This window comes from Pecten maximus, chromosome 2 (genome assembly GCF_902652985.1).
Source record: "Pecten maximus chromosome 2, xPecMax1.1, whole genome shotgun sequence".
NCBI classification, from domain to species: Eukaryota; Metazoa; Mollusca; class Bivalvia; order Pectinida; family Pectinidae; genus Pecten; species Pecten maximus.
In genome coordinates, this window is record NC_047016.1 from 29,777,560 (window position 1) to 29,803,555 (window position 25,996).

Genomic DNA, 25,996 nt, shown 5'->3' on the forward strand with positions numbered 1-25,996 from the left:
TGAAGTATTTGTCATTTTTATTTCATACAGCAAATTATAGTCAACAAGGAAAATAGATTCTAATTAAATCATTTCTCTTTTAAATGCACCTATCAATACGGCAGTTGATTTAAAATATCTTTAAACCTGTTTCTTGTAGTTTAACAAACAAAATACACGCTTACTATATCTCGTTTTTGGTATGCACGTAACTGAGGATTCATTCATAGTGTAATGAGCATGTGACTTCATTCGAAATGGTATCAATGACGTCATATATGACGTCACTACAATATTACAAATCTATAAGACAATATGACACCGTGACGTACACTCAACAACCACAGCCAAAGCGAAAAGGAGGAAGACAAACCATGAAATACAACTTGTCATGAGACAAAAAGGGGAGATTGCAAGATTTGAATATTCAGAATTCAATAATACGCAAAGGTGATTTTTAACAACAAACTAATTACATAGATTACTTTTATATATACTACATATATATGGATATTTTCGTTTTTAAAAACGTATTTCCGCTAATAATATCTATGGTTGATTCATATCTCTCACTTTCTCTAACATCTCTCGCACACAATACAGGACAAATATACAGTTCAGCACTTAAGAGATAGACATACAAAGTGATGTATTCTAGGAATACGCAAAGCTATAGTCAATAAGTAGAAAATAAAATATCTCATATACATAGATTACATCTGAGGTGTGTAAAAAGAAAGATTTGAATGCAGAATTGCTGTAAAAGTTACAGAAGAAAAAATATATACTAAATTACCACTTTTGTTGTAATTGAAGCATAGAATGGATGTGCATAATGCGTTTTCATTGGGCAGGGATTATGCTATAGGAATGTCAAAGGTCAAAATTCTCATGGGTCATTGAAAACGTTGAAACATGAAGAAATCCGAAAAATATAGCTACACAAATGTAAATCTATTTACCTAATATTCCATTATGAAATGCAAATTATCTTTCATAGTCTAATAAAAAAATCATTACAAAAACATAGATTTTATTTGAAACACAGTGATCGAATAAGGTAAAATAAATGTGATAATATCAATTATGCTCAGTGTGTGATTACGTTATAACAATAGAAATTATGTAAAATTATATTTTAAAATATAGTAACAAATACAGATGACGAAACATGAATCTGAAGAACCTGTGAAAATGCTAACATTACCCTTACGTCATTTATAATACACATATTTATTTACATACTAACACATATCTATGTCTGGTATACAAATTGCTAAAAACATACATTTTACCCTTTATATCGAAAAGTCAACACGATTCACGAACAACACCATCAGGAATATTATGTTCGTGTATAGCGATATGGCATGTCAGGGTCATTTCTCACACTAGATTGTCTACGTTTGCATGTTCAAATCGGATATCGGATAACAATTACTCACAAGAAGAACTTATTTATATTGTACATGAATATCAAAGTAAATCGATTATCGGTCCTATACAATTACAAAAGCGATAATATTCGTTTTATAAAAACACATTTGAATTGGAAATATTCCCTGCCAAAGCTTTCTTTTCTTATTCTTCTATAATTATACACGTTTTTCCCGGTTCAATACAAACCGTTAACAAGAAATGCATTACACATAAATTGATGTGTACTTTTCCATCAATGATATTTAGTACTTTTTTTACCCTAGATGTGTATTTTACATTATATTATATCATGAGAAAATAGTGTATTATTATTTGACAACTTCTGATCGTTTTATATCTTTTGCGTTACAGAATCTATAAAAAATCTTCCTGGAACGAAGTATAGACGTTAGAGTGCAATATGGCATGCACATAATCTCATCAGAGATACCGAGTCATTTTGAAGCAATTTCAGGTTATCTTTGCCCGCGAATTTGACATATTTATTGTTGCTGCCATGAGGTCGCGGACCAATCAGCCAGGACACACCCTAAGATTCAGCACGGTTGCTAGGTTTCAGCAGTTCTCAACCTTGAGTACCAGGGACAACACGGGATATGTATAGACAATACTAGGCGCACCCAATGTGTAGTAGTGTCATCAAGACACTTGCTAGCAATAAACGACATTGCACATATCTAACAATTTGGCCATGTTGTTTACATATTTACAATTTATATCATATTCGTATGTATTAAAATTTATATTCATGTTTCTTTGTATAAGTCGGTTATCGATTTCCGGCAGTAATTTTATGAAATGTAGTAGCCTCTCAAATTTCAATATCCATAAAAAAGACTGAACTGTACTCAATGACCCCCATATAACACAAATACATACTTATCATGATGGGAACTCGCGAAGCAGTAAATTACACTTGTCCGAACCCGCGAGTTGGCCATTATATACATGACCGAGTTATATCCAACCGTACATACAGCCAGAGACGACATATATATACATATCAAATAGTATGTATGTCTCAGTTAGAAAGAAAGATCAGTTTAACGAAATAATGTATCAGATGGTCTACAATATGGCACATTCTCATATATATCGAGTCCGATCAGTCGTCATAATCTTACAGACACGATACACACTCGTACATTCTTCTTAGAATAAATTAAACAACGCACAACATGTTCATGACGAAAAAGAATGCAGATCATGTACTCGGCAAGAGTTGACGATGATTCAAAACCCGTGTTTTACGCTCCTGGCGCAAAGGAAATATGACAAATAGTATTTGTATAATAATTCTCGTTGCCGAAGATTCTCGCTTTAGTTAACAAGGATTATGGGGAATCATCACTAGCTATCCCGTCGCTTTTTTCTTCTGTCTCCTTAAAGTCTGATTTTTTCGTGTCCAAATCGCACGGGATGCCTTCATTTAGTTCTTTAATAGCCATTTTTTCCTTTTTTAATTTCATGCGTCTGTTTTGAAACCAGATCTTGATTTGTCTCTCTGTAAGACATAATGAGTGGGCGACCTCTATGCGCCTTTTTCGTGTAAGGTAATGGTTGAATTGAAACTCTTTCTCCAGTTCGAGCGTTTGGTATCGACTGTATGTTTGACGTCCTCTCCTTCTATGAGCAGAATTGGGACCTGCAATGATACAAATAATTCATTTTTAATGATTTGTCTCATTAGAAATGTCAGTTTTGATACTTTGTATATATTATCAGTCATATCTGTGTACGTGCCGACTAATTTCTTTAGACTGATCCTGTAGACAAATCACACAAAAGAGTTGTTACAATAACAAGTATAAACGTTTTCGCTATTCAAAGTAAAAGTTACCGATAACATATTTCAATCAGATCTCTATATATTTTCTAAACCGTCTATTTTGCTAGTAACACCCTCATTTTGAAATTATAGTCAGATTGCATTGATTTTCCCATGATAAGTTGTAGATAGTTAGAAGTTGACAAATGATATCAGTGATTAACACAAATCAGCAGCAAATGCTCTGCTAATTGCAGGTATTATCACGATGAACTTTGATTGCTTCTTTACAATATCAAATTTAACGTTTGTATGGCATCATTAATGTAATATGTTTGAATATTTAGAAAACAATGTTATCATTTTCTTAATTACTATGCTATATGATTAACTAAATATAGATATCAGATGATACTTATGCATATTAAACTACTAATTTGATTAACCTACGCAAACCAGGGGTATATCATCTATATATCTGCGATATTATTGGTTTTATACACATACCCCGAAGCCAACCACACAGCAAACTACATTTGTTACAATTCTACTTCAAAGTACATAAATCATTTCCGGATGGCTTGCGACTTTGTGGGTATATCTTTTCTCTAACAATTTTTCAAAAGTAATTTTATCCCTGCCCTCGGCAACCTCAGCTGATTTGTATACAATACAAGTTGACTATAAAGTTGACCCTATGTTAATGTATAATGACCTCGGTAACAGGCTATCACAAACCTTCTTTGCCCTCTACCTGGGGTAATTACAATTCAAATGAGTCAAGATTCTTATTTTTTTACAGACGATTTAGCAAAGGTGTATAGTTGAACGAGTGTCAATGGTTCACAGTGTTACGCAAGGTAGTGCAAGCACAGAAATGCCGTGATCTGTTTAAAAACGCATTTGTCAACGTGTTAGAATCTAACGATTTCAAACTTTTGGTCGCAATCAGATATGGTAGGCGTGTAGAAAGGTGAACGTGTAATGTGTCATTCTGAGTTAGTTCCTGTATCAGGCTTTTGCACTTGGGCACCCGCGCAGGTGACAAACTATTTCTATTTACAACAAGGATGAAATTAGAGGAAAAAACTGAAGAGAACGTGTTGTTTTTACATCCATGATCGCGAATGGCTTCCCAGACAAATGTTGAATTATTTCTACTTGATGTTGTGTGCATAAATAGCGGTTTACCTATAAAACATCCAGCGACACTTAATTTTTCTTATATCAATTACTAATTCTAACAGCTATTCGACACTTCGGGATTTCTTTGTGAAAAGGACATTAACAACATGACATAGATCAAGTGCACAATAACCATTTATGTCGGCAATGGATTTATTTATCAATATGTAATTAATTCAATTGTTTTTGTGTTTAACTTAATTACTTCTTGGTTTATTTTGGTAGTATGAATTGCAAAAACAATGAAATTCTTGATTTGAATATAAGTTTTATTTTCAGGTGAAATAGTTAAGAAGTTTAAAAATTGACTATGTTTTTTTTTATATAGCATCGCATTCATTGACATTCAGGTAGTTGTATATAGAAATATTTCTTGATATCTGCATCTGGAATTCATTACGTTTTTGTCGTTACTCAATCAGAACCGGAATCATTTTACATTGCTTTATAAAAGCCCAATTCATCAATTGGCACTATGTCCACATAAGGTAAAAAAAACTTTGATTAAAAAGTGTTTAATGAAATGAAATATGTTATTGTACATATTCAGTTTTCTTACATTAAATATGACTGGAGGCCACAATCATTTAATGGTGCATAATTGATCAAAGGGAACCAAAAAGAGGATATAGGAAAACAGGTCAGTGTAAACGAAGTCAATTGAAGGTACAACGTCGGTACCTCTGTACTCATGGAAACTGGCGGAGTTTTGACATTTCAGAAAAATAAGTGTTAATTTATTTAATGATGCAGAGAAATCAACTATATAGATACCTGGTTTAGCAAATTTTCTTTATCGTTTTGTTTTAAACAACGTTATGATGAAAACCAGTGCTAAACAGCTTATTTATGGATACACACACACAAAAAAAGAAGAAAAATCAAAAATTCAAATATTTTTTTCAGTCACTAAACAGAAACAATACAGGAAAGCCGTTTGGCTTTCCTCTATCATTTACCTTCCATTGGATCCAATCTGCACTTTTATAGGTGCAGTCAGTCGCTAGAGATCATTCCTAGTTGAAAAAGGTCTACGACCGTTGCAAACCTTTGTGACACACACCATAATACGTAGACGACCAATATAAACAGACTTACAGGTAACTAAAGGGTCAACCTTGCAGTTATCCCCAGGTGTTACACGTACATGTACGAGCACATCAGAAATAGGCCAATATCGCCTCGTCTGGTTATTAATTTTTGTATCCAATTCATAAAATTAAAACATATCTTTATTTAATTATTCAGGGTTGTCTGAGACTATGTTTTGGAATGTATGATATTTTCTTTTTCTTTTGTCTATCAAATTTTACAGAAAATAAACAGTAAATACTATAAGCTGGTTTAGTTTACATCACATGATAAAATTAATACCCCTGTCGTGTCTAATTGAAATATAAATCAGCCACATACCACACGGTTTATATATTAAGTGCCTTATTTACTTATTCTGTTACGTACAGGAACTGGTGTGTATCTTTGAACGTTTATTTTCACAACTATGGTCCCAGTGCGTACGGTTTAACACAGGGACTGAGAATTGATGAGTATTGAAGACACATCACCTAATACGATTGTACCTGGAGGTGTGACCGACTGACAGTGATCGACTGCCTCCTCAATTGCGACACTGTTTATCAATTCGATGTAAATACGTTACTACGTTCTGTATATATCTATTTATATACACATAGGAACACCTAACACAGCATGTTTATAACGTTAATTTACATGTGATGATTATACGTTAATATGTATTAATTAGAAATCAACATATATTCATTAGCTACGTGATAAGGTAACATATAAGCAAATATATTTATCACACTCTCTGTAAAGACAATAGAAACAATAATAAACGATCAAACTAATGAAAACAAAATGAAATCCACCATACACTTGGTGTCTGAATGTGATGATAGTGTATAATAAATACCCGATCTTGTAATAGCACACAGAGACAACATCATTTCGAAATGTCTTTTCTAGACCAGCCCGTGTAAGGGGGACCCAGATACTTTCACGCATGGATGTGGCTGGACATTCCTGCGGTCATACACTATAGCTCTGCAGGTGTCTTGTCACAACTATTGATAAATGGCTAAGCGCACGTGTAAATATACATATTTTGGACATATCTGTTGTGATATAATTTATATGAGATATATTATGGCCTCTTTTGACATCGTAAAAGGTTTGTCATGATAATTTAAACATAGATGTTCCTCTAAGGGTTTGTTGAACATTGTCTATAAAACTATGATACTAGGTTCTGAAAACAACTGCGACAGCTCGTGTTCATGTTGTTATAATCATTTATGAAATTCTAATATTGGCTTCATTATAATACGGTGATAACACCTGTGACATGTCTTTGTTATCCTGCCCTATAACTTCCACATAAAAATGCAACGGAGCATCAATTCTTTAGGACTTATTATATGATACTGATAGTTCCCTCATAATTATGTGGAGAATAACGTAGCTCGGTAACTTCGGATTTGTTTGTTACATTTACCGGAGTTTGTCCGTGTAACATACACGAATCTGGAAATGATACAATTGATCGAAGAAAAAAATAAATAAAACAAAATGAAAAAAATAAACTCGACTTATAATAGCTACCTAAATATGTTTATTTCTCTTGTGAATGACCCACTAGTCTATTACCAGCTGAATAATATTGAAGTAAATATTCGCTGACTGTTTTTGTTTGCATTGACTAAATAATAGAATTTTCATTTCTAGAACTGTATCGGATTTCAGCAACAATGAATGAGACAGGTAAAAAGTTTGTCTTTGTGTGCGGTTTGTAGTACGTCCGGTTTTGTTATACCCCACTCAGAGTGACTAGTATCTAATAAATAACTAATAATTTCTATAAAAAGGGATTGACAAGACATTGTTCCCAAACCCTTCAAAGTAAAATCCATTAATAATGCATATCTCACTTCATTATGTTCAAAGTCAACGGAAGTTGTTTCGCACTCGTCATCGTATGAGGCGTATAGGAGAGGAAAAAAGGAATAAAGGAACCTTACGTATAGCAGGTTTTAAAACTTTTATGTTATATAGTAGACATGTTAAGCAATTATGGCAGAGGAATTTTCAATTTGTTAATCAAAGGAAGCCACAGTTGAGATGAAAATAGTCAAACAGCGCTAGTAGTTACACTCACTGGAATCTTAATTGTAAAAAAAAATAAAATTTTTTTTGTTTAAACATGTCTTTGTCTCATGATATTGGATGTCTGTTTACTTCTAAACAAGAGTGTATTCCGCATAGGTTCATATTAATTATTCACCAGCCATTCAAGTCATAACCATATAATAAAATGACCTGTTTAGACAATATGATACAGCGTGCCAGCTTCACGTTGATATATAATAATGTTGGTATGCAAAAATGTAAACATAATCTATAATACATCAGCGACGACAATACGTAACCATGGTAATTATAGTGACACATCAAACATGTATCGCTGCGCTAGATAATGATCGCGGGGAAATTGAAGATAACGACAAAATAGAAATAATAGATTTTTACATCATTGAGTAAATAGGTCAGAGATTTGCCTATACCATATGGTCCCTTCAACGTAATTGTCTAAGGAGAGGTTATTAGTTGTAATGGACGATATCTGGTACCACTACCCCTCAAATTGAGTTCAGGATATCTATTATATGATGCTTTATGAATTCATAGGAAGATTTGAATTATTTTCAGATTTCTTACACATACCTATTATTTCCTAACACACCCTGACATACATATTAGTGTGTGTGTATTCTGATATCACCGGATACTGGATGCCAGTGACTAGAACCTAATGATTTCATAGTAATCGATAATGGTGATTATATTTAATGAATGAGTTGAGCGTATATCAGTCATGATCTCCCAAAATGTCTAAAGCAGCACTCTATCTAATTACTAAGTACTGAAAACAAAAGCGCTAGTATATTGTGCTTTCTCAGATGCCTTTGTTCATTCATTGTGAAAAGTGTACGTTCGACTGAATCTGTCACAAATACGTCACAATTCTGTAATTCTCAATTCGGCGTTGGCTTATAGCAGGAAAATCGATAACATATTAGAGAAGCCAAAGCACAAATGCAAACAAAGAACAAATGACATACCTGTTCGTTTGTTACATTACATGTCTTGCACCTTTATTTAGCAATAAACGTATTGTTTTGATTATGATACATACCTATATCGAGCATACCAGGCGTGCCAATGCATATACATTCTTTGTAACTACATATTATGTACATTCATTATTTTAATGCTGTTGTATTTGATGTTGCTTCCCTCAACGATAAGGTAGAGAAACCCGGGGACACTATCAACAGGATCAACTAAATGTTTGCTGAAAATGTGAAATGTCACACTGTAAAGAATGTATGTATACAATTGTCCACACGTGTTCGTGTTATTAAGGATAACTAATGGTTAAAAACAGCTATCTTCACCGTCAGTAAAATTATATTCAAATGTATCATGAGGCTATCACATACCGCTAGAGAGATAACACCACAGTAGATGTTCATAGGGACATGTTTCGCTCACAGCTAAAACAAACAGATGTGTATTTAATTTGGCCGCGTCCATAAACATACGTCTCGCACATGTGGGCATAAAAAATAACTGACTCGCTTGTGCAAAAAACTAGAATAAACATATCAATAGCACAAGTCCTTTCTACAGTTATCGCAAACTGTAATGTATATGTTCATCAACACACTGACATAAACTGCTGATATCAGCGTCCATGTACATGGGATTATGGGATGGATGGATAAACCGATTCATTATGTGATAGACAAAATAGTGAGAGATGTTTTTATGTAAACATAAATTAACTGCAAGAGATATTTTTCGACTTATGATAGCGCTTATATAACAACCCTTCTCGCTGTTTATCTGACACTAAATTACCCTATTATATATTCTAAACTTATGCAAATCTCACAAAATAGCTAATTAATTCTACGTAATTACTACTAATCTATGGGTTATTTTATGCCATGACATTTTATGAAATATTTCCATGTCGACGTATCAGTAATTTATACCCTTGTTCGCGTGGAGTGAAATGGTTTACATCAGTATACGTAGTTACGATGGAAGATCGGATTTCTCAATGACTTTAATTTACGAGTATTATATCATAGCGGTCCATTACTCACGTGCAAATCATGACAAATGTTTCTGAGTTTTGAAATAAGATAATACATGAAAGCCTGTGTTTGAACTTATCATAAAATGATAACTGACGTTGATTCTATCGTCATCACGTGGATATTGTCATTCAGCACAGCACATTACGAATAGCACCTATCCTTGTACAGACCAAATCATCCTTATACAGACAAATTCAAACACAGGTCTTCATGGATGATAGCGAATTGAGAACTGCCACTGACAGCATGGTTATAAGGAGTGTTCTCTGTATATGGACGCATCTGTTTCTGATTGTATTTGATGATGTAAGGTAGTGAATGTATTCAACTCAACTTAAAACTTAAACTATTTAGAGCCCTGTCAATAAATTATTAGATGTTCAATAGCTGTATGATTTCAAAACAATAGTCCAAGAGACATATACGATATGAACATCTTTCTATTCAAAGTAAGAGTTAGATCCAGTAGAGCCAAAATAATCGTTGCCATAATTGTTTTTTTTTATATATATATTTAGATTCTTAAATATCCACGAATGCAATTCGTATTGTGCCCATCCCTGGAGGTCGACAGTCGGCATATGCATGTCCACCATCAATCATAAACATCAATACATGGCAAATGTTATACATAAACAAACATAAGATTATCGGTTTTTATGCGTTCCCAAAAAAAATTAAATCAGAATTGTAATTAAAGACGTCATGCAATTTCCGATCGGCATAGCTATGTTTAATGGCATCTATGTATCTATTTATTGTGTTTTTGTATGTTATCTATTTCAATATCATCATTGATAAGTTTTCATAATCGCCATATCTTCAGTTTAAATGATATATATTTAAAAGAAAGATTTTTTTCTGTGTTATTAATTTCTATTATTTTTATGCATCTATTTGTTTATTTGATATCTTTTAAACGACAAAATGAAACCAACGCGGAAATACAGAAATGAATTAGCCAATATTGTATTTTGTTTAATGTTATTAGGATTTCCTAACAAAATGGCATCCAGCTTCTTTACAATCCAACAATGAAATTGTAGAATATCTAAGAGCCCAAAGATGTGTTTCTTTCCATGCATTTCTTGCTAACCACTTATATTCTCGTTTCCGTCCAACATACCGTACATACACACGTTACATTACAGGGCATGGTCTAAAATAGAAGCAACCTTTTGTATTCTCTTTTGATCGAGTCCTTCAGAACTTACAGCCAAACTGTCCTTATTTCCCTTCATTATTGTTAAGTGATAAGTACTTTAACGGCTACCACGAAAACTTATCAAGATTGTCTGTCTGTGGCACTTTAAAAAATAACTTCGAAAGAAAATATATTCAATTGAAATTGAATCTCATGTCCTATTTAAAAAAAAAATACAATTATATTTAAGTATATTTTTTTTGCATATAAACCTCGCGTTTGAACAAGATATTTGTAAAATACTAGCCCAGTGGTCGATCAGGATTATCAAAGAAAAAAAACCCACCTTTAACACATTGTGTTCCAGAGTTATCCTGAACAGCAGTAAACACGTAAATTTCTTTTGGTTCTATTCAGATCGCTTATTTTCGAGGAAACCAGAACTTTGTTTTAGATTATGCCATATTGGAAAGATTTGCGGAAACCTACTTATTGCATCTCGTACGCAGGGAGGGGTAGTGACTGGTCATAAAATAAGAATTTCACATAAGACCTGGATCCAGTAGTCATTCTGTCAAACCATATCTTAAGTTCGGATCTTCGAAATGCCTGCTTTTATTGCCGGCTCATATTTCTAGTATATGTCTTGTGTTTTAACGTTTAGCAGATCCACTTGGGTTTTTTTTGTGTGTGTATATTAGCATTTACTTATCGCGACCTTGATTAATTATACATATGTAGTACGAGTACAGCGGACTTCTTTATAAGTATGTACCGGTATAAGATTGGCATCATAATTTTTGTGTTTCTGTTAAAATGTTTGAGCATACAATTTGTAAAGTTAAATTGAATTACCAGAAGAAAGATAAATTGTTGGCGCACAACTGTCTTAGAAACGTTATATTAGTTCCATCCAAAATATTAATTATCAAATTAAAGAAATTAATAAAAAAAATTATAAAATCATTTATTGACACTGCTGACTATCCTGGTAAGCTGTACGACAAGAAATTATGGCTGTCTATCCAAGAATAAATCACAACCATTTTGTGAAAAAATTATTTATAGTCAAGCACGTGCACGATAGATGTATAAACTGTTCACACGAGTAATTGTTGCTGGAAGATATAATAGTTCACATCCAAGACATATTCCAATGTCTTGTGTTGTAACGGTGTAATTGGTGTGTTATATATCTTTTGATTATTCACACGATCGATAAGTGACCTTGACATAGTATTAATTGGTTGATATCAGGTGTAATGAGATTAGTTTTATCGATTTAATTGTCACACTCGGTGAATATAGGTTACACATGACGATTAGGAAATAGATGCTGACTACTTGGCCTATAAAAAGTATGGAACACAAATATAATCTAATCAATCACAGTCTGCCTAACACTATACAATCAAATGATATGTGTATTTTTTATTCATAACCTAACAATAATGAATTTACCTTGCAAAACAATACTCATTGACGACATCCATGCACCGCCTGTGTAGAATGCATATTGTCTCATATGTTCGGGTAGCGTTTCACTAGTTTTTCTGTTACACATTGCTAAAACTAACATATGTGTACTTGTAATTTTATTCAAACGTGAGCAAATATTTTGTTTTGTTTAGCCACAATAACCCAAAACATACACATACATCTTTGCGAGCAGTTATTCTTTTTTTTCAAAGGGATTTCACCAAAACAAAACACAAAACAAAAAAAAACATTACGTTATGTTAGCGCAATTCGCAATCTTAACGTCACCGATGCTAAAAATATATTTTATTTGCAATTTCACGATTTTACGTTCCTGGAATATTTAATTGCATTCATTTTTATTTGATGATTTCATATGTCATGCGAAATCGATAGGAATGGAACACAACGCTCAAAGTAATCACATGACGTTGTATTTTATTGAATCGCAAACCACATCGAGATGCAGTCATATTGCTAGTGGCAAATAAAAATAAAAGAACCTGGAGACTTTGACACCAGCCTGTGTTTGTTGGAAAGTTAATTCTACACGAAAATAAGAAAGCCTAGATCGATCTATTGCTTCACAAACAACTGGGCTTGCTAATGCTCACACCATCAGAGAATAAAGAGACACATTGGTAAAAGATGAAATTATGAATATATAACATACGCCCAAGGTTTCTTTTTTTTCAGACACTGTCCTAATTCCACTGTTTCTATTTCTTTAAATTCTTGATTTTTCTCTCAAAAATAGTTGATATGTCTTACTTTTGTTCATTGCAAATAAATGAACAATTATAGCTGTATTTTCGTTGGTGTCACCACTAGTACATTGGCTGTTCAATTCAAAGAAGGCTAGATCAATTGTTTTCCTGTATCTATGATGTATAATCTATATTCACCATTCATGTGAATTGCATAAACCAGTATATTCTAAGATCGTTAAATGTATACAATAACTGGTTTGATGTGATCAATGAGTGATTGAAAAGAGACTTTTTACTGTATTTTCGCGTTTGGAATTATTTCTAATAGCAATTTATCAAATCCTTTATTGGTATTCTATTCATTTTCCCGTATGTCATGGCTTGCTTGCTGAACGTCCACACTTGTCGTGTAAAATAGAATGCAATATTCCTTGTGCGATATAAAGCTCGACTTTTTAAATTAGTGTATTACTACGCATCTTGTTGTTTCGTTGTCATTGCCATAACTCCTACTTGAAGGACGTACAACCTGTATCAGATCAAGAAGCAGCAGAGACTATTCTTTATGGAAGATATCATGCTTTATTTGCAATTTCTGGGGGTTGTGTGTGTATGTGGAGGGGGTGGGGATACTTATATTGAAACACAGGAACACACACGCTTTAATGACAATTTCTATAGAGGAGGCTGTCATCTTTATAGTTCTGTCGATGGTAGACCCGATTCATGTTATTCTTTTTTACGAAAGTAACTCGCCTTTGTAGAATTGCCTTATCGGATTAGGTTTGAGAATCGCAAGTACAAACAAACACAACTATTGAACTAAAGAATGTTCACGGAATGTTTTGAGATGCTAAAATAGGGTAGCTGATTATTGGTCTATCCGTGTGAAAGGTTCGCTCTTAGAAGGTATGCGATGAGTTTTGCCGTCTTCGCTTGTTTGATGACAGATTGTTGGCTCGATTGTTGACTCTACCTGTCCAAGCTATACGCGGGGGGTATACTTGTCGTAACTAAATCATACACACGTGTATGTTCCACCAATATTTACGACCGGTGTGTAGACCAATCTGTCACTCGTCTTCATAGTCATAGCCCTACTGCGTTGAATTGACCACACTGTCATCATATATTACCGACACAAATAGTTACATATTCAGCCAGATTATTCCACAATTATGTCATTATTCTGTAAAAACTATATACATATGCTGAAATAGCGTTACTATTGTTGACATAATACATGCGATACAATATATAGACGATATATGTATTGTCTTAGACTTAAATTCGGTTTACAGTTTTATCAACCCAATTCGCGAAAGAACTCGATTAGTAGAATGTGTTGTTGCATAGCATTCCAATATGTTGCATATATATGACGCATAATAAAATAGTCTTTTCCACATATATTGATATTTCATTTGCCTTTGGTAGTCAAAGACACTAACACAATTATTTCGCTACAAGAAAAATAGGAATATACGCATGCGTAGTCAGTAATGGGCCATAACATTTTATTTCTGATTTAACTGAAATATCGGAATTCGTTATTATGAGATATGGTGATATTATGACAGTTTAATTGCAAACATTATATAATTCAGTCGTAAAATTAGGTAGATTTTCAAAAGCATAACCTTTCATGATTTTATGGTTTATTGTAGATACCTGCTAACTGATGAACTGTTCGTCCTTGTTGTATCACTTCTTTTCCCATCTCTTATGGCAAACATTGTACATTTTGAATTGATTTCTAGTTCAGACCTGCACTTGGGGATTACAGTATGGCAGAGTTAAACATTTCTTATCTCGAAGCTTTTACAGGATTGATTTCAGGGCAAATCATATCGCCACAGACTGACTAGAATCCTTACAACATTGGTCTGTGCCAAGTTATGTAACTACAAGGAAAATTGCTGTAGGTGGTAACTGTCCTAGAGGCCATTGAAAACTATTCAAGGTACTTAGGGGTAAAGCTTCAATATAATTCAATAACTGATCATCTGCTTTTTTTCAGCTCTTGTCAATATCGTGTATTACCTGGTTGTACAGACAAACGTTAGTGGGCTCGCTAAACCGATCGTGTGATTACTAGACCATTCGGGAAACAGGACCCGATATTGTTTCTCAGTGGGCAGTGATTAGGAATACGTATATAGTAATAGATGATGAGATGAAAAGCGGCATCAAGCTACCTTCAACACTTGTTTTTGGTTTGTCATTAATCAAACGTTATTTTATACGGAAACAAGTCCGTATCAAATTTAAGAGGTAACAACGAAGACGTTTTATATTTCAGAAGGATCTTTCTCGTCGATATATTAAGAACAGCAAAACATTTATATGATATCATATTGGTGAATTGATTACACCTGTCATTAGCGAATTCTGTGTTAGCAATGATGAACTGCACAACTTAAGTCTATTTTATTAGCTTCGTGGAATCAAGTGTGCTGTTTATAGAAAGAATCATTTGTACACCATCTATTGACCCTATAACGTTTTAATGGATTCAAGTTTAACATTGTTAAGTAGGTAAGGTTTGTCATTTATTGAAAATATCAATTAATATTTCGCTTGTTTTTATTTAATGATCATTTTGATTGAATTGCGTGCATTTGATTGCTTATGTAAGCTGTAATGTTATTTAATGTGCTGAATGAAAGATAATTTGCTAAAATCATTACCAACAATATTTTAAATAGTGAGGTTTATCATTTTCCATTGACACTATTTACAATTGTATTCATTTTAGGATCATGATTTACAATGACCTGATCAGCAGGCTTAACATTATCTAATTGGGCCAGGATTAAGTTATATCTCCGATAAAATAAACTTGTTTTAGGCAAATGTTATCTAGCAATGACAGCTTCCATGATTCTGATTTTAGTGATATTTGAGTTTTACACGCTGGGTGTCGTCCATTAGGGGATGCACGCTTACACCCTCGGAACGTCCGGTCTTACTCGGGGAATCGCGATCATACAGCTATTAAATAAGTTTTCTCTGGATCACATTAGATACTATGCCTGTAGAGTTATATTTTAGCATGCCATATATCACTTTGTAAAATAAAAACTGTGATAAATATCATCATTTTGGTATCTGTGATGCTGACCTATATTTCTAAATAACCTTATCACGATTAATAATGCTGAATTTATACATTTTGCAGCAATATATATGCATGGCGACTCCGTTGCGGTATAGCAATACAAGTCTGTTACAAACATCCTATTGGATATATAGTGTGCTAAATCATAAGGCTTCGGGGAGTATTAGCCATGCAAATATAACTCGCTCGGTCAATAGTTAACGCGGAACACCATTGTGTGGTGATATCTAACTGTGTGTTTTTGTTTATCACTATCAGCTGTTGCCTGAAGCATTATGTATACATACATGTATCATCAATGTAAATTGAGGACATTTCCATTGAGAAATAGATCCCGCTGAAAATTAAATTGCATTTGATGTTTGAATAATGCATGTGTTATCAGCATAAGTCGTTTTTCCGTGGATAAAGTTATTTGAATAATCAGTTTATGCTAAGTCTGCACGATAATATTACTTAATCTTGAGCAAAAAACTGTTAAATGTATTAACATTACAAACGTTTGTAATTAAATATGAACCAATCTGGATTTTTTCGTTAAATTATGATTCTAGAACATTTTGACGTGGCCAGAGATGTTATTTTTGTAGCCATTTCACCTTCTAGACAACGTAAATATTACTGCTGATTGGTCATATTCACCATCTGGTATCATAATTGTACCATTTTACACGGAATAGATTTTAACTCTCTAGAGATAACAATGCAGGAAAATAGAAAATTCTGAAACGGACCGAAATGGATATTATGCATCCAATCGCAGCAGTCCAGTATCTGGGCATTGACGCTGTCGTTAAATGTTATGTAAATGGTGTGACATTCTACATCTTTGTAAACACCCATCTGGATTTTTCCTATTTTGTAACATTCATTCTTTCCTATTTTGTATCCGTATTATGATATATAGTTTTCCACATTTGTCAATAACCATTGCGAACAACAGCAGCAACAACAAAAACAACAACCTAGAACTAAGTGTTAACTAATTACACTCCGCAATTCCTATCTTGAAAAACTACTTTGTTAATTTGTTACCCATGTTAAAATTGAAATAGCAAAATGAGTTTTTGCGATAATACTTTCTATAACACTTTTAAATGAGCAAGCCGGGAGAAGATAATTCCACAGTAAAGGCGGACTCACGACTGCCTGATGATTTCGGAACCAATTAAGAAATCTGTCTTTGCTAGGGTTATCATTGAATCAGGTCAATAACATCAAACCTGCGTGTGAAATACAGGTTACTAAATTCTCGTGAATAACAGATCTTTTGAGAAAAAAATATATCATTATTAGCAAATTGTTAGATAATTAATTATCTATAATTTGATCCAATATGTTATTGCTTTCTCTCGGATAAAAAATCAACACAACACTCTTCTAGTATTAATCTATCGCGTTTCCGGAGCCATTTAACATCTTTTACCACTGACATCCACTGCCCGGTTTTTATTTAGTGTTCGGTGTCTTTTTAACGAATCTGAGATACATGATCTGCTAAACAACTGTATCTCATTCCAACTGTGCTATATCGGTGACGCTGTTCAGTTTATGACCCGGGAAAAAAGTCGTAAAACTCGAATAGGGTGTATACCTAGGTATAAGACTAGTACTAGATATAACTTATACGGGTTACTTTAGTGGTTCTTTCATGGCTAACGATTCTCTACCTCTCGAGTTTACGATCCAATGTTTAATGGTCGTCTTTTTCCTTGATCATGATTTGTTAATGCACGACCTTGTGCAAAGTTTTACTCCGCTGGTGGATGTACTAAGTGAAACTATCATGTAAATAATCTACTGACACTTGGGGAAGACGCATAAAATTACTGAAGTGAATGATTAATTCAAATTTGGTTCAAATGAGTGTATTTTATACCAATTTTCTACATCCGATCATTCATAGTTATTTCCTATGTAGAAGACCTAATCAAGGGCAGATAACTTGTATAGTTTAGGTGTTGTCACTCAATCCGGCAAAACAGATATGTAATGAAAAGGTAATATCCGTCTAAATTTTAATTATGTTAAGGTTGACGAGGAACGTAAATTATGTTTATTTAGTTTCAATTAGCAGTTCTGTTTTCGCGCATGCGTATTAATCATACGACCATATTGCAAAGAGGTTTGAAGAAATATACACCTGTGCCCCGAAATGTAGCATGATTTGGTACCTCAAGTTTCATTGATTCGGTGTTCACATAAACTCATCTTTATCTCTCTTACACAATTCCGCAAAAGGCTTCTCTAATGAAAAGACTTAATTAGTTTAGCATTTGTATTTTAATGGGTTGAAACTGACACAAATTATAATAAACAGAGTAAGATGTTAGTATTGGCCATGACATAATCCCAGCCTATGTGTGAATATCTATATTTGGAATAACTGACTAGTTGTCGCTTAGATTAGTTCACCGTGTTAAAGCTTGCCGTATGTTCTAATGAATGAGCTGATAGTATTAAAACCGTAGTGTCACCTGATATATCATCCGGAGACAATTTTGAAGATCCCTACTTTGCAGTCGTTATTCAAAATGTATTTTATTCAGATTGGGAGCGACCTAGTATGCAAATAAATGTCAGCGAACTGTGAAGGTCATGCTTGGTTGAGAACGCCTCGAGTGATGTACATACTAGGTTGTGGAGGAATTCACACAGCCATTACGTATACCAGGCCATTAATTACTTGCGTTGCGTTTCCTATGTTCCGATAGTTTGTTTCTACAAGCAAGACGGTAGGGAGGCAAAGCTAATAAAATGTGCGTCCTCATTGGATAAAATCTTTCTATTTTTTGCTCCAATGACATGGCTGAGTCATGCCTATACTGATATAGACCTCCATTACCATCTAGTTCAAATTTAATGTCTTTGTTCATTTTTCGCTGTAGTATTTTTTCTGAACATCTATCTTAATCGCTTTTATTTTTCGTATAAAATTTTAGCTAACGTGTGCTTAAATTAGTTTAAAAACATCTCAGGATTTTTTGTTTCAAATATTTCCCAAATTATTTGTAGTAACTAATATATCAATACAAATAAAAAAATTTTTTTATCAAAAACATGTTGTTACCTGAAAGAAAATTTTTTGATTAAAATATCTCTGAAGTAATACATGAAGGTAAAGTTATATCTTACATTTTGCAAACTATCATCGAAGAGGAGTTTTTTGTTTTGGAATTTTGCAATAATGCATGGTTTTACAAAATGGTAATAATGCAAAACATAACCATGCTATTGTTATGACATAGCAGATATCATATATATCATTTTTATATGACGTAATCCCTTAATTTGGAGAGTTAAACAGTTTCAGTTACTTCATAGATAGATATATTTAAATCGCATATCCATGAAATATCCTTGACGTATTCATTTTTATTTTATTCTTTTTTTTTTTAAATCTTATTTTCAGTCTTATATTAAGAATATGACTCGTAACTTCTTTAAATGAAGTGTTACTGAGTTTGGACGTTAAACTCATAATCGGACAAAACGTTCTAATAAAATATCATACATGGCTTTACGTTTGTACGTATTTGCTCATTTTGTTTTGTTTTAGGTAAGTAAAAATTGCTATCATTTATTTTGATTTATAATGAGTCTTAAAGAAAGAAAAATTTAACGAGTAAAGCCTATGAATTCTTATAAAATAAACTCTATAGATAGCATGTATACAATACAAGTCAATATCTACATTTCATATCATTTTTGTTAATTTGATTTAATTTAATTTTTTTACTTTAATATATATGAGATATGTTATTTCATGTGCAATCCCTTAATCACAAATTAGTAAAGTTTAATCATCCTGGTTTTTTCTTTATATATAAAGTATATACATATATAAAGTATTGATATATGTTACTAAATCCCTAACACAACCAGGACTTTGAATATCGTATATATAAATAACATAATCTAGAAATTCCAATATGAAGCAGTAATGGTGCAGTGTTCTGTTGTATCTTGAATAAAGGATAACACAGCTACCTATTATCATTTTCCATTATAAAAAAGTTGGGATATGAAAAATTATTACAAGCATTTGTGTACAATACTGTACATAGCTACATTGTTTTAAACTATATAAAATGGACATTTTCACGTGTAGGAGCCTTTATTTAATGGGGTATCGTATGTATCCATGGCTAATTCAAACATGAGAATAATTTGTCAGTATTGTCGTAAAAATAATTCAAAACAAAATAAATAAATCATGGTTTAGTATTTAAAAAAGTATTATAAAAGACAGGAATTATCACTACAAATCCCATCTTCTTGGGTTGTAAGGGTTCTAAAACCGAAATAAAACCGCCCATAAAATATTATTGATTACTTGTAGGAGAAAGGCGCTCTAGTCTGGCAAAAGATGTTTCCATGTATGCAAGCTTTGGTATTAGAGCCAACCCAGCAATTGTGTGGCAGAGGATCCCCAGTAATTAGTACAGGAAGTTTTAGTAAATATATTTTACATTTCCCTTGAACTTATTTTGGAAATTTTCATTTATCATATTATGTATTCATGTGCGGTTTGATTGTAAATAGCAATAGTACAAGAAATGCACGTATATTCACATTATCAAAGCCATATTGATATTTCACCCTGATCTTAGGATCATTTGGGAATTCATGCATACATCGTTTGTTTTATATGATACTGATAATAGGGGAAACCCTGCATATTACTCCGCAATATTCTGTATGATTAGTCCATGCAGAAGGCAGTGATTTCATCCTCCAACATCTCAGCCAATGCAAACGTCTCAGTAACGAATATCAGTATATTGATTTACCTAAAGTGTACATAATTAAAACGTCAATTTCTTTCCAAAGAACATTTATCATTTCCTGAGTTTATCGATAGCATGGACAACCATTACTTTAGCATTCAAACATTATCTCAATAACTCAATGTAGAAACCGGTAAAATCGCATTACGTCACCGCCGTTTAGAAAATTGTCTTTTACTTGTCCAAGGCAGTCACCCATCTACTAAAAGGAGTCATCGTAATTGGCAATACATCAGAAATATATGTATTGTGTCCAAACGGTAATTAGATTTCTCGTTTTCTTAGAATTAAATTGTCACGATTAATTGGAGCAGTAATACAGTATGTTTAACTAGGAAGATATAGTTCGGTGTTTGATATATTTAGTTTGGTAGAAAAACTAGGAACTAGGCTAAAACTAAACAAAGAAATTAAAATACGATATAAAAAGTTTACAGACAAGATATTTACTAGGACACAAACATACATTACATATTGTTGTTGTCTCATTTTACCAGTAAAAGTTTAGTATATATATACACATTCAATTTATTCTATTAAACAATGTGGTACATCAAAAGATATTCATCCTGTCCCGGAGCAGTTCATATGGTATTAATATCAACGTTATGAGCGACAGGTTGAGCAGTCTAGAAGTAGTGTACATAGCGGTTTTTAATATCGATCCATTCTAGTATGTTTTAATATCATATGTACACGTAATTCAGCTAGGGTAAATCTAGTTTTGCTTTTGTATTTTAACCATTAAAATGCCCATTTGCATGTTATTGAAACAATACAAATATAACGATATATGTGTGTGTGTGTGTGTATTTCATCATGGAATAGATTAACTGAGTATTGCAAGATTAATTATTATTGGTGGAATTCACGAATATCTGCATTGAGCACAGCAGGATTAGCTATTAATCAGAGAAACATATTAACTCCCAGTTGTTACATGTACATTTCTTTGATGTAAATTTACATTTTGATATGAGAATGAAATATACGAAAAAGAAATCTTTTCGATTAATTTTAAACTATACGTTCAAAGGGAACTAGGCAGGATTCAGTAAACAAAAATATAAAGGAGTTGTAGAGGTTTGGCTGATAAGCCCCCCATATAAATGTCAGACCGGGCTATAGTCGATAATACTGTGTGTTTATTACTCCATCGACAGCATTGAGTAGTTACAAGAGGTAACATGATGTCCTTCACCATTTCGGTCTCATTCATACCATGGCCAGGGACAGACCAGGCATAGGATAGTAAATCATAAACATAAATTCAACGGATATACAGTTTTTATATACACAGAATCATGTTTCATATATTGATATTTATCAAATAATATGATTCATTGAGAAGAGTCTAATAATTTTGTTTCTTTTTTTAATTTTCATCAACAAAACAAAACTTCAGATAATATATTATATTTAGACTTTTGAGATTGTAATTTAAGATTATATTTTGTAACATTTAATTGAATCATTTTATGGAAATATTATACCAAATATAGAGTAATTTGTTTTTACTTATCATGACTTTATTATTTACATATAATGTCTGAATGTAGAAAGTGTAAAGGTATAATTTCGACAAAAAAATAAAAAGTAGAAATATACAAAAACAAAAACAAAAACAGAGTATACCGAAAACATAAAAATTGGCATCATGAAATAAATGTCTTTAATTAAAATGAAAACTTTTCCAAAAGCATTACGGATTAATTTTCTTCTACGGGCCCTTTTGTTATAAAAAAAAGAGAGTATCGTGACGACTCAACAGTCAAAAGTCTAAATCTGTGTCTATACGGACGATATCTTTCCTCAACACTATCTAGTCAAACCCTCAAAAGGAAGATTTATGGAAACTTAAGCAGCAAATGATGAACCATCAGAACGCGAATTGGAGTCACTAACTGTTTCAATTATCTTAAATAATTTTGAAAATATAGCAAGAAACATTGGATATTTTGCATTAATTATTTTATTTCGAAATAAGAAAGCAAATAATGTCTTCATTAAAGTACAGATATTTTAACCTCAACAGAAAATGATGAAAAATATGTATGTGATTGAGAGGCATTGTCAGGAATGAGTGACAGTAGGATATCGGTTGTGAACTGATGAATCGGTGTGTTTTAATGAGCAAGTATATGTTTCTATAAAAATTATGTCGGTACGATTTTTACATTGAAAGGTGATTCAATAATTTATTAAAAATTTGTATATTTATGGCAAAGTTTAAGAGTTTTCTCCTTGTTATAATGGAGTTGTGAGATATATTTTTGATAAATCTGCAAGATAGATTAAAAATAATTCCCCCCTACATTTCAACAATATGTACATACATATTTATTACTATATGTCATAGATGCAATAAAATTATCCACGCCTTTATAATATGCTTTAAATTTCACTCGAAGGCAAGTTATAGTATATAATTGATTGGCATGTTTCCATCATAGAAATATGATGGTTTCCCATATACTCATCAATATACAAATATACATAATTGCCATGCATATCAAACTAATTACAAAAAAGATGTGATGCACCTTTACAAGTGGGATACTACTTATAGGTACATTTACTTGCTATGTTATTCAAATTGCACTAAAAACTGTATGTTTGTTTAATATGTACATCTTATCCATGAATTATAAAATTATAGTCTACACTTGTTCGTATGTCTTTACCCAAAATAACATGGTATACTTAGCGTATATTGGCCATGACAAATACAAATATAACAGCGTTATGCTTCACTTGGCAGTTTATATGTCAGTTGAGTAGGTTTTAATTTTTACTCGGATACGTTACGTATCTGTGTTTAATTTTACGGCTCAACGTTTGACCGTGCCCTGCATACGAACTATTCGACAGAACCACTCGATCACAGTCCTACATATGGTGTAGATATGTCTTATGTAGAATTCTAAGCTCAAGTTGGCAATAACACTCAAGCTTGAATGTATCCTCTCTACTACTGCCTTGGGAAAATATGTTCAGCAAAGCCAACAAGCCTTCGTGAATAATACATAATGTATATTTTTATCGAGGTCCCTGGCCCTCGCAATGGTTTTCACTAGGTTATGCATTAAAATTCTTTTCTCTCTGTGCAATAACGCATAGTACATTTCGTCGTTTTACCTGACCTGTTAGTTTTATTGTTGCAGAAAATTGCTTTAAGCCCTTTCGTTAACTCACATTATTCTGTATCTTTCTATACCCTGATGTCGTGGCAGCTTTAACTATTGTTATATCAGGAACTAGTCTCCCTGAAATCTAATCCGGTTGGAAGATATTACATATATATATCCCCTGTTGCACCCATCTGTGAAAGGAAGAATGGCTTTCACATTACATATCTAGAGATATTACAAATGTCTTGTGTGAATTACTCTCACTATTAATCTAAAAACCTAACTTGAAATTAATATAACAACTTCTCTAGCGTGCTTGTCTTAGTTTCATCTAGTTTATTTTAAAGTTTATTTTTAAGTTCATCTCAACTGTGTTACTGTTGTTTTGATACAAGTTTTGTTGATATTTATTGCTTGTTTTCTATATGCAATATAATTACTTTGGTTTTAATCCTTAGGTCTTCCGGAGTTCTTTAGCCCCATTTGTGATATGTTATATCCCCATAAAACATTTTTACTACTTTCCCTTGGCAACTTTAGAAGGGAGGTCGACGATAGAATCATAAATCTATCATAGGGTTTGGTGCATCATAGAACAGCGATTTACTAACGGTGTAAAATGCATAGAAGACGTTGTTAGGTTTACTCTAGTAGCTGTTTATACACGCCTATAATTCGCCAATTATACTGACGTTCCCGTGGACCCCGGTGTTTCAGTGCGTTTGGTTAAACTGACTTTCTAATATAAGTGTTTTATGGTGGTTTTAAGCACACATGTACAATAGTCTTCCTAGTACGAGTTTATGTATATATTCAGGCAGCTTTGTGTATATATTTTTGGATATATATATATATATATATATATATATTCAATTAGTTATCATGACTCCTTAATACCGGTTTATGTATCTGTTTAATCAGTATATTTTAATATCCCTTATCAGTTATATATCATTTTGATGTTATAATTATTCCGACATTTATTTAGTTTTAATGTGATAATTATTCTGACTTACCAACAATCCCCATCCAGGGGTAAAAAGGCGTTGAGGGGCTTGCTTCAGATCCCGAATTTATGCCTTGGTCCGACTTCATGTGTTTTTGTAGCAACATAGACTGACAGTTGGTGGGAGCGTCCAGGCCAGAGTAGGGACTATGTGTCTGGTTATTATGTACGGAGTCCGGAGAGCTGCTCTGTATCCCCCCGTGCGGAGGGGGACTCCAATTGTCTGTACTACACGAACTGTACGACCTATGCAAAGACGAGTCCTCAGAGCCCTGGTGTGCCGGGGCTGGTTGAGGGTAGGGCGGTATCCGCCCTCCGCCCGGGGGTGTTGTCCCGTGGCCGTGTCCTACTCCGTGCCCAGGTTGTTCCGTCGCTCCCCCTCCACCGCCTGACCCTGTTCCCCCACCCGATCCGTCCCGGGACGGGTAATGGGAACCGTCCGTGGATTGGTGGTGAGGTGAGTATCCATTAGGAAGAGTGGCACGATGAGGATCGAAACTACTGTTGTGATATGCCGAAATTTGATCGGCAAAACGTGATGCTAGTAATCCAAAATTGTTTGATGAGTAACCAACATTGTGAGGAATATGTGAATTTTCCGAAGAGTACTGTGCAAAAAACGATGCTGGATAGTACGAATTCATTTTTGAGAATATATTGCCGTTTTTGCTATTTTCTCACAACATGACCTATACTCTGTACCGTACCTAGTGATTTGTGGACATCCATCGCTTACGTCGGCCCAAATAAATCATTTGCATGGAAATCAGAGCGAACGTATTCCGACCAATCAGCGGCGTCGTTAGAAAATGGGCTCGGCTAGTGACTGCTCTGACCGAATCACACCTTTACGTAGATAGTGGCTTACTAGCGAGGTAGCTACGACTGTTCTCAAGTTATTTTCTCAATCCCGTGATGGCGTTTAATTCCATTATCTTGCAAAAGGTATCTAGATTTGTGGAAACTATCAGTTTTATAGGATAATTAATACAATTATCTGTTCACTTTTTCTTCAGCTTGAGTCTTAATCGCTTGACAAAATGGCTGTCGTGGT

General features: G+C 33.3%; 1 protein-coding gene across 1 annotated transcript; it reads right to left on the reverse strand.

Annotated features, from left to right (window-relative positions):
* Nucleotides 1-25,682, reverse strand: LOC117321761 (homeobox protein Hox-A7-like). Its single transcript, XM_033876277.1, has 2 exons — nt 24,953-25,682; nt 1-3,064 (listed from the first exon to the last, which is right to left on the reverse strand). Exons 1-2 carry the CDS (start codon nt 25,584-25,586, stop codon nt 2,754-2,756), a joined length of 945 nt encoding a protein of 314 aa, XP_033732168.1. The 5' UTR covers nt 25,587-25,682; the 3' UTR covers nt 1-2,753.
* Between the last annotated feature and the right edge of the window lie 314 nt (nt 25,683-25,996).